The sequence below is a fragment of the Pan troglodytes genome, chromosome 8 (genome assembly GCF_028858775.2).
Source record: "Pan troglodytes isolate AG18354 chromosome 8, NHGRI_mPanTro3-v2.0_pri, whole genome shotgun sequence".
Taxonomy (NCBI): Eukaryota; Metazoa; Chordata; class Mammalia; order Primates; family Hominidae; genus Pan; species Pan troglodytes.
In genome coordinates this window covers 84,760,363-84,777,644 of record NC_072406.2, presented here as the reverse complement: position 1 = coordinate 84,777,644, position 17,282 = coordinate 84,760,363, and the positions used below count along the sequence as shown (strand labels likewise).

Here is a 17,282-nt window from a genome sequence, read left to right as displayed (position 1 = left end):
AGGCCTCCATTTTCTTAGAGAGTTGCATACTGTGCAGTGTCTGAAAGCAGTCATTTGATATATTTTGTTCAATTTTCTGTATTTTTGCCCTGGTAGGAAGTCAGATCTATTATCGTTTGCTCCATTACGGCTGTAAGCAAAAGTCTTCTTTTTGTATTTCATCAGTTCTGTAATATTTAATTAATTTTAGTATTATATCATTGCAGCAATGGCTTCAACTACCAGAAATACTTATATTATTTTTTAAAAAAGAAATACTTATATTATTTTGGTCCCCTATTTCTTCTTTATTTATGTTCCTTTTTATTGTAGTGAAAGGTGCATAACATAAAACTTACATCTTAACCATTTTTTTCTAAAGACCTTGATATTCCACCCTTTCAGTTACAGTTGGGACAAGGGGAGAATGAGAATGGGAAGAGTTGGAGTGAGATGAAGAACAAGGAGGCGCTCTATGGCTGGAAGTCTAGTCCATTTAGTTTTTGTACTGGAAGGGCTCATCGTCTCTGGTTTCAATGGGAAGATGTGTGGATGAGGGCTTCTGTCACATGTCTTCACCATTTTAAAATATGCAGTTCAGTAGTTTAAAGGGTATTCACATCATTGTGAAACAGATCTCCAGAACGTTTTCATCTTGCAAAACTGAAACTCTACTTATTCAAGAGCAACTTCCTTGCTTCCCCTTCTCTCAGCCCCTGGTAACCCCCATTCTACTTTCTGTTTCTGTAAATCTAAATATTCCAGGTAACTCATGTAAGTGAAGTCATACAATATTTGTGGTTTTGTGACTGGTTTATTTCACTTAGCATAACGCCCTCAAGATTCATCCATGTTGTAGCTTGTGACAGGATTTCCTTTCCTTTTAAAGCTGAAAAATATTCCATTATCTGTATATACCACATTTTGTTTATTCATCTGCCAATGGACTTTTGAGTTGTTTCCACCTTTCAGCTATTGTGCATAGTGCTGCTGTGAACATGGATGTGCAAATATTTATTTGAGACCCTTTCATTTCTTTGGGATATATAGCCAGAGATCATGTGGAAGTTCTATTTTATATTTTTTGAGGAACTTCTTCATGTAGAATATTTGACAAATTTCATTGCTGTTGCTCTGCTAAGCTGTATCTGTTTGCTTATTTGTCTAGTATGATGGACGTTCAGGATTAATCTAGATTTCTTTTTTGCATATCCAGGGCCCATGCAGAATCTCCACCATGTGTAGACAACCTAAAAAGTGACATCGGTGATAAAGGGAAGAATAAAGATGAAGGGGATGTTTGTAACCATGAGAAAAAGACTGCAGATCTTGCGCCTCACCCAGAAGAGAAAAAGAAGAAGCGTTCTGGATTCAGAGACAGAAAAGTATGAAACATAGTCTTATAAGTTGATCAGAAGTATATCTTAAAGTAGAATAATGCAGTTCAATCTTTTTAATCATATGTTTCAGATGGTTCATCTTCACTTTCAAGTTATCACTTCTTTGCTATTTTCTATCATGTTCTAAGCCAAAAGTACTCTTGGAATGTGAGGTTAAAGGAGGTAGTTAAAAGGATCTAGGACCAATAACCATGATTAGCATATTTTTTCTTAGTTCTTTCAGTTCAACTGCCTAAGGTGATTCTTTTTTTCTGGATCTTCCTGATGCTAAATGTTATCATATATGTTAAGTTGAGTCTTTGTGGTATTTCTGATATCAGGTTGTAGAGACAGAATAAAATCTCTTTGGAAACATAACTTCTAGAAGACCAAGTAACTTTGAGGACAGCACAAACTTCAAATGACTATCAAGATTTTATGTAATTAGGCCCCGCGTGGTGGCTCATGCCTATAATCCCAGCACTCTGGGAGGCGGAGGTGGGTGGATCACCTGAGGTCAGAAGTTCAAGACCAACCTGGCCAATGTGATGAAACCCTGTCTCTACTAAAAATACAAAAACTAGCCTGGCATGGTGGCATGCACCTGTAGTCCCAGCTACTTAGGAGGCTGAGTCAGGAGAATTGCTTGAACCCGGGAGGTGGAGGTTGCAGTGTTGCAGTGAGCTGAGATTGTGCCACTGCACTTCAGCCTGGGCGGCAAAGCAAGACTGAGTCTCAAAAAAAAAAAAAAAAAAAAAAAAAGATTTTATGTAATTAACACAACCTGCTGTTATGTAGCTTTGCCTCAGCGAAGTTTCAGTTCCACTACAGCAGTTCCTATGATATCAGGTATTTGAGTTCAGCAAACATGAGTGATGAACAATGAAAAGGATGGATTTCTTAGACATTTTGCATGTCAAGGTTAAAATTCAGGGAGTTGCCTTCAATTGCTAAACTATAGCTAATAATGCAACAAGATAATTTGAGTTATTTCTGCGTTTTGTGTGTTTGTGGTTCGTGTTTGCAAGAAGAGTTCTTTGTAAAATCTGGATCTTCTGTCTGGTTTCATATGTTAGATGAAGTTATTTTTTTATTTTTGGAGACAGAGTCTCCCTCTGTTGCCCAGGCTAGAGTGCAATGGCACGATCTTGGCTCACTGTAACCTCCGCCTCCTGGGTTCAAGCGATTCTCCTGCCTCAGCTTCCCAATAGCTGGGATTACAGGCATGCACCACCATGCCCCGCTAATTTTTGTATTTGTAGGAGAGATGGAGTTTCACCATATTGGCTAGGCTGGCCTCGAGCTCCTGACTTCAGGTGATCCGTCTGCCTCGGCCTGCCAAAGTGCTGGGTTTATAGGCATGAGCCACCATGCCCAGCCTAGATGAAATTATTAAATGTGTTTTCTCTATACCCAAATCCATTTCTGATAGAGGTGAATTGAACAAAAGTCATGCATCACAAGTCAATTATCAAGTGTCCTTGTTTTTCTGTCAGGATACATTTATTTATTGTTTTGCCCTGAGTGAATTCAAAGAAAGCACAACTTTACTCTGTGCCAGCAGTTTCATCTACAGGCCAGTCACACTTTCCATTTCGTAAAATACAGCTAAAATGTCCCAAATAAACATTTATTTTGAACCTACTTCCATTTTCTACTCCTGCCTTCTGCTCAGCAGATGAGCATGTCTCATACTTCATAGAAAAAATTAAAGCTATCTGTGTGATTTACTCAAATTCCAACCCTTATAGTTACAAAATCTATCTAATCTGTATTTGAAATAATTCTTATTTCTTTCACTGAAGTTTCAGAGGAAGAGCTATCTTTTCCCTGTTCAAGGATAATTGTTTTAATGTCTTTCTGTATCTCTAATAATCTATTTCAACACTTATTCTGTCTTCATTCTGTTTTTTTCAGTCATTCTTTGTATATTCATTCTTTTACATAATCTATATAGACATGTTAAGAATTTATCTATAATTTAAGAAATAATAAACCACATTTTTATGCCATAAGTTTTGTGTTTTGTTTGTTTGTTTTGAGATGGAGTCTCGGTCTGTCGCCCAGGCTGGAGTGTAGTGGTGTGATCTAGGCTCACTGCAACCTCTGCCTCCTGGATTCAAACGATTCTCATGCCTCAGCCTCCTGAGTAGCTGGGATTACAGATGCCTGCCACCATGTCTGGCTAACTTTTGCATTTTCAGTAGAAACGGGGTTTCACCATGTTAGCCAGACTGGTCTCGAACTCCTGAGCTCAGGTGATCCGCCCACCTTGGCCTCCCAAAGTGTTGGGATTATAGGCATGAGCCACTGTGCCTGGCTTATGTCATAAGTTTATTTAAAACATATCTATTATCCTATGTAAATTCAAGGGTTTGATTTATTTTTCAGAGACTGCACCTCTTAAAATGCTCTTCATATCTGTTTCATGAATGAATTAAACATCCTTGTTTCTTAAGCAGTTGGTGTCTTACTATAAAGAAATGTGCATAAAATCCAGATCCAAAGTGCAAAGTCATTATAATTAGTAAGCACCACTTATTTTCTACTGAAAATAGCATGTTCTTCCCTTAGCCCTCTTTATAGTGCCTCATGCCTCCTGTAGACCACAGAGGTTGTGAACCTCTGGATGCCCTGTTCCAACGTGGTGCTATTGGAAGTTCAGTGAGAGGTGCATAGACTGAAGGCAGGAGAGATGGCAGCACCACACCAAGTCCTCCTTAAACTGCATTTTTTAATCCCCTTTTTCTTCTCCATTTTGATCATGTATTTTTCTCTTGCTACTTTCCCATTCATTTTTTTCCCTCTGGTCTGGTCCTGTGATGTCTACATCAGCAGTCCCCAACCTTTTTGGCACCAGGGACTGGTTTTGTGGAAGACAGTTTTCCTGCAGACCAGAGTGGGAGGGGATGGTTTGAGGAGAAACTGTTCCACCGCAGATCATCAGGCATTAGATTCTCATAACACACACAACCTAAATCCCTTGCATGTGCAGTTCACAATCGGGTTCATGCTCCTATGAGAATCTAATGTTGCCGCAGATCTGACAGGAGGCAGAGCTTAGTCAGTCATGTTCCACTGCTGCTTACCTCCTGCTACGCAGCCTGGTTCCTAACAGGCCCCGGACCAGTACCAGTCCACGGCCCAGGGCTGGGGACCCTTGCTCTACATGTTGTCCTTCACATTCTCACTTTTCTTTTTCCTTTAACTTTTTTCTTTTTAAAAATTTTATTTAAAAAAAAGTTTATTCATTGTAGAGGTCTCAATATTTGCCCAGGATGGTTTCAAATTTGTGAGCTCAAGCAATCCTCCCACCTTGGCCTCCCAAAGTGCTAGGATTACAGGCATGAGCCACTGTGCCCGGCCCTCTCATTTTTCATTTATATTTTTGTTTTTTTATGTTCTCTTAATTTTTATGTAATATTTCAAATATTCAGAGAAAAAATAGAGAATAATATGTTTTTATATTTTATAAAATTATATAGTCTGTAGTTTATAAAATTATATAAATTTTGTAATTTTATAAACACCCAACACAGTTTTGTCAAGTTTTAATATTGCATTTACTTCAGATTGTTTTTTAAAAAAGAAATGAGTATTAAAAATATATTGCTTTTATACTCCCCTTCAGTCCCTTTCCTCCCCCATCTTCCATCTTCTTCAGAGGTAAACTGGTATCCTAAATTTGCTTTTTTGTTTTTTATGGGTTTTTTCTTTTTTTTGGAGAGAGAGTCTCGCTCTGTCACATAGGCTGGAGTGCAGTGGTGCAATCATAGCTCACTGCAGCCTCGCACTCACAGATTTAAGCAATTCTGCTGTCTCAGCCTCTGGAATAGAGAGGACTACAGGTGTGTGCCACCATGCCCAGCTCATTTGAAAAAATAAAATTTGTAGAGTCAGAGTCTTGCTCTGTCACCCAGGCTGGAATGCAATGGCATGATGAAAGCTCACCACAGTCTCGAACTTCTGGGCTCAGGTAGTTCTCCTGCCTCAGCCCTATTAGCCAGGACTACAGGCATGCATCTCCATAACCAGCTAATTTTTTAAAATATTTTTTATAGAATGTGGTTTTGCCCAGGCTAGTCTCAAACTCCTGGCTTCAAGAGATCTTCCTGCTGCTGCCCCTTTTTGTTTTAATATGTTTGTTTTGCTTACTTTTTCCTATTTAGTGCTTGAGTGGCTGCTTTCTCTCACTTGCTAGGTTTTTTTGTTCAGAAGTAGGCCTTATATTCATAGCTCTGTGCTTCATTGTATTGAAGATCCAGTCACTGAACCCAACAACAGTTTGGCAAAGGTTCTGGGGCAAAGCTGCGGAAAATGCTCTAAATGAGCATTTTCTCTAGGTAGCAGCTTACTAAAACTTTACCCTCCTTTCATGGTCAAGAGAAGCCCTGCCGTAGCTTCTTCTGGTTTTATTCAATGAATTTAGCTCTGGTTCATGCCTCCTTTTCTGCACACTTACTGCCCTTCATATCCCATATACTATGAGCCCCTAATTGCTTTGCCTGTTTTCAGACTGAAGCCCAGAAGCCTACAACTTCATTTCTTCCTACCACAGTATGTTTCTATGCAGTCTCTGATCCACAGAGATGGTGTCTTGTTTTTTGAACTGGTTATGCCTTTTACATTTTTCTCAGCTTTAGGTTTATCAATGATTTCTGTATTTTTAGAGCACAGGCTCAAAAACCAGAAAATTCTAAGTTTATTGAAATCCCACTGTCGTTTCTGTACTTTTCAGATATAAAATTGCTCTTTGAATTGTGAGATCCGTTTACAGAAAGCGTTGCTGCTTTTTAGACTCTTGCTCAGTAAAGATCTGGTTTGTTATTTTTATATTTCTAATAGCTTTGCCTGCATTGTTGTTTCTGAGCTATTTGTTTGATTGAGACTATGTTTAGTAGCATCTTCATTTTGAAAAGCCAAATTATTTAGTTCAATTTGTTGTAATTTTAAACTGATTGATAGGAAAACACGAATATTAAAAGATGTAAAATGTGCTATATATGCCAAACAAGATGCGAAAGAAAGTAGTCTGCTGCTGGACACTCGACTCAGTTTACTTATTTACAAACAACAGAATGAATAGAAAAATGAAAGGAAACTATTGAGCATTTTCTGTGTGCCATAGTATATATTTATATGCATGCATCTATATATGTATGTATATGTATATTTGTGTGAGTGTGTATGTAGACATTCACTTATATACATATATAGTTTATTGTGTGAAGGAGTTTAGTAGCTTGCCTAAAATCATACAACTAGTTACTCATAGAGGCAGGAATAAAATTTAAGTCTGTCTGACGTAAAAACTCTTGCTCCTTATACTGCATTCTTTTAACATTATGTCTTCTGGTCACAAGACTTTGTTCATGGTTTAACCTTGGTCAGTTATTGTGTCATTTCAGTGATCTTAAGATTTCTAAATGTGATCTTGAGCCTTGGTTTTTCACTGTATCCACTGTGGTGGAGATTGCTAGTTGTCCAGTGAATGGGAGTAATTTGAACCATGTCTAGGCCTGGCTCCTGAGTGATTTGAGCCACTTCTAGGCCTGGCTCCTAAAGCCCCCACAGGGTTTTTCAATGCGCTTTCCCCTTTTCCTGAGAGCTGGAATGGTGATGAACTGAACTGACCTTGGAAGCCATATATGTTGGCTGCCTTGAACTTGAGTACATGAAGGAACTTATCAATTCCTGCCAACTAGGAAGGTGCACTGTGGGTTGTATCTTAGTGAGAAAGACAATTTCATTTTATTGGAGATAGTGTATTTTGAGGTGTATTTGTAATAGCATTTTAACCTACCCTAACTAATATGCTTGTTTTAAAAGAAAGGCCAAGAATCAAGGCCATAGAGATTTTTCTTTTTCTTTTTTTTTTGGGATGAAGTCTTGCTCTGTCACCCAGGCTAGAGTGCAGTGGCATGATCTCTGCTCACTGCATCCTCCGCCTCCTGGGTTCAAGTGATTCTCCCTGCCTCAGCCACCCAAGTAGCTGGAATTACAGACACCCGCCACTACGCCTGGCTAATTTTTGTATTTTTAGTAGAGACTGGGTTTCACCATGTTGGCCAGGCTGGTCTCGAACTCCTGACCTCAGGTGATCCACCTACCTTGCCTCCCAAAGTGCTGGGATTACAGGCGAGAGCTACCACACCTGGCCAGATTTTTTCAACATGGGCAAAATATGTTGGAGAAGAAATTTTTACAGACATGCTTTTACCATCAATAAGATACAGCAAATGAAAAAATATATTATTTAGTAATTTGGGGACTTATTTTGACCAACAGTTAAGAACGTTACTATGGGGCTGGATGCAGTGGCTCACACGTGTAATCCCAGCACTATGGGAGGCCGAGGTGGGTGGATCACCTGAGCTCAGGAGTTTGAGACCAGCCTGACCAACCTGTGAAATCCCATCTCTACTAAAAATACAAAATTAGCTGGGCATGGTAGCACATGCCTGTAATCCTAGCTACTTGGGTGGCTGAGGCATGAGAATCACTTGAACCTGGGAGGCGGAGGTTGCAGTGAGCTGAGACTGTGCCATTATACTGCAGCCTGGGCAACAAGAGTGAAACTCTGTCTCAAAAGAAAAAAAAAGAATGTTAATATTGGAATTTATGTATATTATTACTATTACTGCCAAAAATTAATTTACTTTATGAGACTAGTGTCATAGAACTTGGAATTACATAGAACCTTAAGAGATCATCCTATGACAGATGCTCATTATTATGGATGGCCAAAAATTGACTAGCAAAAGGAGAGGGAGTCTCGAAAATGGAGGACAACTGTTAGGTTACAGATTAGGTTATGTCACCTCTTGAGAGAGAGTGTGCCGGCCACATGATACATTTACAAAACCTTTCTGCCTGCTACTTTTTCCAGGTGTGGCCTCAGTCTGTATCCCATGCCTATGCATTATTTCTGACATCAGGGTCCACAGGGATTTACTGTCACTTGCATTATCTTGGGCTCAAGACATTATATCCATGGTTTTCCTTGGGCATTCTACCAAAATTAAGCCATAAAACTGGTATCAGGACCAAGGGAAAATATGTCCCTTTTAACAATAGAAAGAGCCCATTCTTCCCCTATCCTCTTCTCTTATTTAATTTGTAACCCAACTGAAACAGACAATTAAATATAGGCCTTTGAAACAGAGGCCTGTGGTGGTGATATGGACTACCATGCAAGTAGAGGCATCAGTTGCTCATCTCATCTAATCTTCCATCCATGGTCAAAAGATAGGTAATCCTTTGCAGGAATGTGGTTGGTGATGGGAGCAGTGTAACTCCTCTTGGATCATCTATTAACTGTGTGTGGTGTCATTCAAAGAGCAAGCCCAGGAGTAGTTTTAAAGCATTGTTTGAGTGAGTGAGGTACTCATCACAGTCAGTACTACCAACTTGGGTAGACTCATTCTTTTTATATTCTGTTCCCCTTGCTTCTGCCGTTAAAAATGGAGGAGTGGTGACATTCACCACTGTCCATATCACTTAAAGTTGTCAAATCACAGAAAAAATTAACATTTTTCTTCCTTAAGTTTTTTTTTTATAGTTATAACAATGTACTTTTCCTTTCTAAAACTCAAGTCTCAAGCTGGGGCTTACTTTTTATTGGTTGGTCTGCTTTTTTGTTTTGTTTGGTGAAGTTAAGTAACAGTAAACTAAAAGATGATAGCATTTTGTAAACACAAGATTTTAAAATGATCCTCATAGCCCCTCTTTCTTAGGGGAAATAATTATGATAATGATCTTCATGTTCTTCTTCATCTTCCCCTTGCTGGGGAATTTTTTGCTTCATTTTGAAATACTCTTACTATTCAGAGTTCTTCCTCACGAGTCTAGTTTTATTGTTCAGCGTCACATAGAATGTCTGTTTTTTGTTTGTTTGTTTGTTTTGGGTTTTTTTGTATGTTTTGTTTTGTTTTGAGACAGAGTCTCTCTCTATCACCCAGGCTGGAATGCAGTGGCACGATTTTGGCTCACTGCAACCTCTGCCTCCCAGGCTCAAGAGATTCTCCTGCCTCAGCCTCCCCAGTAGCTGGGATTACAGGTGTGTACCACCACAACTACCTAATTTTTGTATTTTTAGTAGAGATGGGGTTTCACCATGTTGGCCAGGCTGGTCTCGAACTCCTGACCTCAAGTGATCCACCCGCCTTGGCTTCCCAAAGTGCTGGGATTACAGGCATGAGCCACGGCGCCTGGCCAATGTCTGTATTTGAAAAAAATAATTGTTTTACTGTTGTTTTATACAGATATAGGAAACCTAAAATGATTTTTGTAGTAACCATTTCTTTTTGTTCTTCATAGTTTTTTACTCCAATGTTTATTCCTAGACATATAGTTTAATTTTGCTTATTTTGTTTGGTGATATATCTTTAAAGCCTCTTAATCTACAAGTGACAGAATGCAGGCCATTTAGCCCATAAAGTTTCCTAGAGCCTAGGTTTTACTGATGCTTATTCTCAGTGCAATTCAGCATGTTTCTCTTTTCTCTATATTACCTAAATATTGGCATCTGGATTCTGAGGCTCGATCAGACTCAGGTTTGATCCCTGCAGCAAGATTAGTGGTGGTATTATGTTATTTTATCATAAGACACCTAATGTCTAGTTGCTTTTCTTTTGCAGTATTAACAGCTATTGATGTTCATTGCCTATATCTGTTAATTCATTGAAGTTGCAAAATGATATTCTAATTTTATCAAATCTTTTTCATTTATTAATTGGAATATTTTATAAACAGACACTGTCCCTCATCTGCTATTTGGTTATAAATTCTCTTTGGCTACTCCTTGATGCAGTTCATATAGGAAAAATAATGCCCAAATTTTGATCCAATTAAGTCTAGCAGTGTTATTGAAGACAGATGTCTTAATAATGCTCAAGAAAGTCTTATAAGGTATATGACTGAATGAACCATCGTAATTCTCTTAGTATATCTTTTCTCAGGCTAAACATCCCAAAATCCTTCAACAGATTTCTATTTATCTCTGCTTCCAAGCCTTTGTTATCTTGGATGCTATATTCTGAACTCTTTACATGATAGTTTGTTGTTCCTTTTAACCAGGCTAAGGTACAATGCTAAGTGGAAAAAAAGCAAAATATATACCATATAATAGGTCTATACTAAATTCTACCAATGTGGGAGTATACTAAGTCTGTTACTTTCTTTGACCTATTATTTCAAAAACGAATCTGATTTTGTCTTAAATTCTTGATTTTTAAGTTCTTATTTTTTTACCTTTATGTATATGATTGACTTAACTTTTTTATTCACAAAGTCACAAAGTCCTCATTGCTAGTAACTGCTGCTCATATACCCCAAACATTCCGAATGGTTTGTTTTTTGTTGTTGTTGTTCAGAGGAAGAATAAAAATACAGATGGCCTAAAGAAAGGTATTTCTGGCTGGGCGCAGTGGCTCACGCCTGTAATCCCAGCACTTTGGGAGGCCGAGGCAGGCGGATCATGAGGTCTGGAGATCAAGACCATCCTGGCTAACACGGTGAAACCCCGCCTCTACTAAAAATACAAAAAATTAGCCGGGCGTGGTGGCGGGCACCTGTAGTCCCAGCTACTAGGGAGGCTGAGGCAGGAGAATGGTGTGAACCCGGGAGGTAGAGCTTGCAGTGAGCCAAGATTGTGCCACTGCACTCCCGCCTGGGCAACAGAGCGAGACTCTGTCTCAAAAAAAAAAAAAAAAAAGAAGAAAGGTATTTCTTCTGTAGCCATTATTTCCCAGCAGACAGTTGTTGTGTAATATAAAATGCCTTCAAAACTTGTAGCTATGTCTCAAGCCTGCTGAGAGGTTGCAAAACTCTTTACTGTGTTTGCCACATGCTCAATCTTTTGATAAAGTCTCCTGTGAAATCTATTCAGATTGTATTACAAGTTAGCATTGAAAAAATTCCTGTCATATGTGGTCACAAATTTGCAGTCTTTTCTCAGTTGCTAAAAGCACATGTGGTAGTGGAATTAAGAGCCTTGTTAAACAGCTGCTGCCAGTGACTTCAAAGTGACATCTAGCCAGGACTGGCAGTTATAGTAATTTCTATGTTAATGTGGCAAATTTAAAATATCAATAAAGGCTGGGCGTGGTGGCTCACGCCTGTAATCCCAGCACTTTGGGAGGCCCAGGCAGGTGGATCACTTGAGGTCAGGCGTTCGAGACCAGCCTGGCTAACATGGTGAAACCATCTCTAGTAAAAATACAAAACATTAGCCGGGCGTGATGGCCGGCACCTGTAATCCAAGCTACTTGGGAGGCTGAGGCAGGAGAATTGATTGAACCCGGAGGCGAAGGTTGCAGTGAGCCGAGATCACAGCATTGCACTCCAGCCTGGGCAACAAGAACAAAACTCCATCTCAAAAAAAAAAATAAATAAATAAAATAAAATAAAACATCAATAAAGTTTTTCTTAATATTGGTAAATTGCTTTATGGACATGGAACTGATGAGATTATAGGTTTTATTGCCTTGACACATTTTCTAGCCAGTTATTTATAAGATATTATTTATTGTTGACTATTTCAACTGTAAAATTCAGGTATGAGATAAATTTTTTTCACTAAAATATTATGTGGCTGGTGTAGTATTTTGTATGTTCCATGTGCAGAATGGGGGCTTGTATACCAGATAAGGGAATGAACTTTCATATTAACTAGACAGCCTTTTAGTTAAATATATGCCATACTTGATTTTGTTGCTATTCCAACACTTGCTTGTGTGACTCCCAACTTTGCTGCTTTCTAAATATGCCATATGTAAAGGATCTCTGGCAGTTTGTTTAATTTTATAATCAAAAATCTGTTGCTTCAGACCTGTTAATAATTGAGTTTCCATGATACGTAATTTTATTTTTCTATGCCATCATTGAATGTACTTTGTCTTTGAAGACCTACTAGCTTTTGAAACCTATGAAATCTAAAGTCTGTTTTGTTTTAGGAATTAGGAAATTACATAGAAGTAGAAACTGTAAAATCAATCCCTTTATAAAAACTTGGTATTTAGGCCAGGTGCAATGGCTACTTCCTGTAATCCCAGCACTTTTGGAGGCCATGGCGGAAGGATCACTTGAGCCCAGGAGTTTGAGGCCAGCCTGGACAATGTGGTGAGACCCTCTCACTACAAAAATAAAGATAATTTTTAAAAAAGAGAATGTTAAAAAAATTCTTCTGGGAAGGATTGTAAAAAATAGAAAAAAAGACTTGGTATTTAAGAAGCTATAGGTTGGCATATATATGGCATTGTACCCTATTACTGAAATCTTCTGAAATTTCTTATGACATTTAAAAATTTTGCTAGCCTTCAGTGATTTAAAACATTAGAAAATTCTTCAAAAAAAGTTTTAAACAAAAGTTACATGAGCATTGCCTCAACTGGAATATGAATGGTATATTGCAAGAAATAAAAAATTCCAAGAATTTTTGGTATTCATTTGTAATATTAAAAAACTAAGTATAGAAAAAAATGATAGAATTTCTTCCCAAAATAGGATGGAAAATATATGAGAATTGATGAGCAGTGATGATAAGAATATATGAGCATATGAGCATTGCTTAATATAGTAACACTTTCTAAATTTCTAACTTTAGGTGATGGAATATGAGAATAGGATTCGAGCCTACTCCACGCCAGACAAAATCTTCCGATATTTTGCCACCTTGAAAGTCATCAGTGAGCCTGGTGAAGCAGAAGTGTTTATGACGCCAGAAGATTTTGTGCGATCCATAACACCCAATGAAAAACAACCAGAACGTAAGTTGCTAAAGTGAAATATAAGACTGTGATATTTATTTTGTTATAGGCTACTTTGTCTCTTTCTACATAGTACTGAAATCTTACAGGTCCTTGTAATGATGATATGAACAGTGTGTCTATTGAATATCAGGCATTGTGCTAGGCTTTAGGAGTACAAAAGAGAAGCCTGCAGTCTAATGTGGCAATCTGCAACCAGGGTAAGAGGTTGAGGAGATTGTCCCCCTCTGGTTGAGATTCACTACCTGTAATTAGAATGTTCTCGAAGGCAATACATTACACATATAACTGCTATCAAGTCACTCTTTAGTGAGGAAAACTAGAAAACTTATAAAGTATGAAATTAACACACTTTTAAACAATCAATGGGATCAAATATATAATCACAAAGGAAATTAGAAAATGCTTTCAGTTGAATGAAAAGGAATACAGAACCTCCCAAAACTTATGCAGTACCACAAAAGCAGTGCTCAGAGGGAAATTTATAGTTATAAACACCTATGTTTAAAAAGAAGAATGATCTAATCAATATTCTAACTTTCACACACATAAAACAAAGTTATATATTGATTGGTTATGAAAATGTTGTGACCATAGTCTCAAAGGAGCTTAACCCTGAATTTCCCCAAGAGCAATAGGTTGATATTCACTAATTCATTGTCCACAGTGACTGTATAGAACATAACCACAAATAACAAGAATTGATTGTACCATCATGGGCCACTTAATGATGAGGATATGTTCTGAGTAATGTGTCCTTAGGTGATTTCATTATTGTGCAAACATCATGGAGTACTTAATGCAAATCTAGATGGTATAACCTACTACACATCTAGACTATATAGTATAGCCTATTGTTCCTAGACTATAAACCTGTATGGCATGTTACTGTACTGAATACAGTAGGCAATTGTAAGACAATGGTAAGTAATTGTATATCCAAGCATATCTAAACATAGAAAAGATATAGTAAAAATATGGTATAAAAGATGGAAAATAGTGCACCTGTAGATTTTATAAACGTTGTATACTTAGACTACACTAAATTTATTTTAAAAATAAAATAGTTGTACTATGATGTTATTATTGGTACAAAGTCACTAGGCAATAGGAATTTTTAGCTCAATTATAATCTTATGGGACCGCCACTGTATATTCAGTCCTTTGTTGACCAAAACGTCATTAAGCAGCACATGACTGTATATGGTATAGGAGTAGGATATAAAGAAACTAATTCTCTTTTTTTTTTTTTTTTTTGAGATGGAGTTTCACTCTTGTCACCCAGGCTGGAATACAATGGCGCAATCTCAGCTCACTGCAATCTCCACCTCCTGGGTTCAAGCGATTCTCCAGCCTTGCCTCCTGAGTAGCTGGGATTACAGGCATGTGCCACCATGCCCAGCTAATTCTGTATTTTTTAGTAGAGATGGGGTCTGGCCATGTTGGCCAGGCTGATCTCAAACCCCTGACCTCAGGTGACCCACCTGCCTCAGCCTCCCAAAGTGATGAGATTACAGGCGTGACCCACTGCACCCGGCTAAGAAACCAATTCTTTAGAGAGTATATAGGAAGACATTCTAAATGGAGTGCTATTTGAGTTGGGTTTTGAAAAATGAATAATAGCTCATTATATAGAGGAGAAAGAAACGGCATCATTCAGAGTGAGTAAATTGTGTGGTCAATAATACAAACAGATGGGCCAGGCGCTGTGGCTCATGCCTCTAATCCCAACACTTTGGGAAGCTGATGCAGACAGATTATTTGAGCTCAGGAGTTGAGGACCAGCCTGGGCAACATGGCGAAACCCCATCTCTACAAAAAATAAAAAAATTAGCCAGGCACGGTGGTGCGTGCCTGTAGTCCCAGCTACTTGGGAGGCAGAGGTGGGAGGATGGCTTGAGCCTGGGAGGTGGATGTTACAGTGTGCCGAGATGACACCACTGCACCCCAGCCTGGGCAATAGAGCCAGACCCTGTCTCAAAAAAAAAAAAAAAAAAAAAAAAAAAACCCAAAAAAACCAGACACATGAAACAACAAAGTGAGCTTAGGGAACCAAAAACATTTATGTCATTTTCTAACCAGAAAGTTCGTAATATTTTGCCCACATTATTAAATTCACATATCTCTAGGTCAAATAAAAACTATATAGAACCATCACCCCTCCAAAATGTATGAAATTTGCTATTTAAAATTTTTGGTTGTTGGCCAGGTGCGGTAGCTCATGTCTGTAATCCCAGCACTTTGGGAGGCTGAGGCAGGCAGATCTCTTGAGGTTAGGCATTAGAGACCAGCCTGGCCAACATGGCAAAACCCTGTCTCTAATAAAAATACAAAAATTAGCTGGGTGTGGTGGTGCACACCTGTAATCCCAGCTACTCAGGAGGCTGAGGCAGGAGAATCACTTGAACCCAGGAGGCGGAGGTTGCAGTGAGCCAAGATTGTGCCACTGCACTCTAGCCTGGGTGACAGAGGGAGACTCTGTCTCAGAAAGAGAGAGAGAGATAAAAATACAATTTTTGGTTGTGGAAATTTTCAAACATGAAAAGTAGAAAATATAATCAACCCATATGTTTACATCACTTAGCTTCAACAATTATAACACATGGCCAATCTTGTTTCATCTATAACCTCTCTTACTTCCTTTCCTCACCCCAGATTGTTTTAAAGCCAATTCAAGACATGTAGTGCAACCTGTAAATACTTTTGCATGTGTCTCTAAAATATAAGAACTTTAAAAACAATAATACTTTTAAAATATTGCAATTAAAAACAGCAGTTATTCCTTAATAGCAAATATCCAGGCACTGTTCAAATTTTCCTATCTAAAAAATAACTGTTACAGTTGGTTTGTTTAAATCAACCTCTACACTGCATTTGATTGATATGTCTCTTCAGTCTTTACTGTTTTTTTCGCTTTCATTTTTTTTATTGCCATTTATGTGAGACATATTTTATGCCTTGTCTCACATTTCTCAGCCCACCTTTTTGCTCAGGTTGCTGCTGCAGCAGTTAGTTGTACAGTGTTGCAGCCTGACAGGATGAAACCTCAGCTATGTTGTGTATCTGTTGCTTTCTCCTATAGGGCATCTCTGCTGCTATAGCATGGGACACCTGTAGGAGCATACTCAACCATGTTGGCACATGCACACATTTGGAGATACAAAGGCATTAACACTTACTGCTGAGAATTGGTGGATACCCTCTTCTCCATTGTCTTGGATGATCAATTCTGATATACAGACTACATGGTTTCTCAGATGGGCCAAGGGGAGTTGAGCTCTGGTTGTCTAGAGTGGTAGTCAACTTAATAACATACCCTTGAATTGGCTTTTTCTGCTGACCTGTTTCACTTTTCTTAGTCCTTCCACACTGGTACCTTGCTTTTAAGGAAACCAAACTAGACACCATTTATTTGTGGAAGAATGTAGGTCATTTGTATTATAGAATTTCCCACATTCTGGATTTTACTGATTGCATCCATAAGGTGTTGTTTAACATGTTTCTCTATCCTTTGTGCTTCACCCATATATAAAATACATAGAAAGTGACTTAAAAATGAATATACCAAAGTATTAACTCTGTGAATGTTGAAATTATCAGAAATCATTTTATTCTTCTTTGTACGTTTATTTATTTTCTAATAGACTTTATATATATATACATATGTGTATATATTCATTCAACATGTATTGATTGATGGTGATGAGTTAGAGAACATTCTAGATGCAACAAATACAGTAATTAATAAAATGGACAAAAAGTCCTGCCCTCTTAAATAATCTTTTATAATTAGAAAGAAATGAAAGGTATATAAAACTTCTCATTAATTGCATTGAGCTTTTAATTTAGAGCATTGGCTGGATACTGTGGCTCAAGCCTGCAATCCTAGCACTTTGGGAGGCTATGGCAGGAGGACCGCTTGAGGCCAGGAGTTCAAAACCAGCTTGAGTAACATAGCAAGACCCTGTCTCTATAAAAATAAAAGTAAAAAAATTAGCAGAGGCCAGGCGTGGTGGCTCACACCTGTAATCCCAGCACTTTGGGAGGCCGACACGGACAGATCACGAGGTCAGGAGATCGAGACCATCCTGGCTAACATGGTGAAACCTCGTCTGTACTAAAAATACAAAAAAATTAGCTGGGCATGGTGGCGAGC

General features: G+C 38.3%; 1 protein-coding gene across 2 annotated transcripts in view; it reads left to right on the top strand.

The window, feature by feature from the left end:
* MICU1 (mitochondrial calcium uptake 1) overlaps positions 1-17,282 on the top strand; it is a 258,934-nt gene that overhangs the window by 62,177 nt on the left and 179,475 nt on the right. For both annotated transcript variants that reach the window (XM_009458672.5, XM_054659695.2), the window contains exons 3-4: positions 1,196-1,364; positions 12,964-13,126. In XM_009458672.5, coding sequence (XP_009456947.1) covers positions 1,196-1,364; positions 12,964-13,126 — 332 coding nt within the window. The remainder of the gene's footprint in view (positions 1-1,195; positions 1,365-12,963; positions 13,127-17,282) is intronic.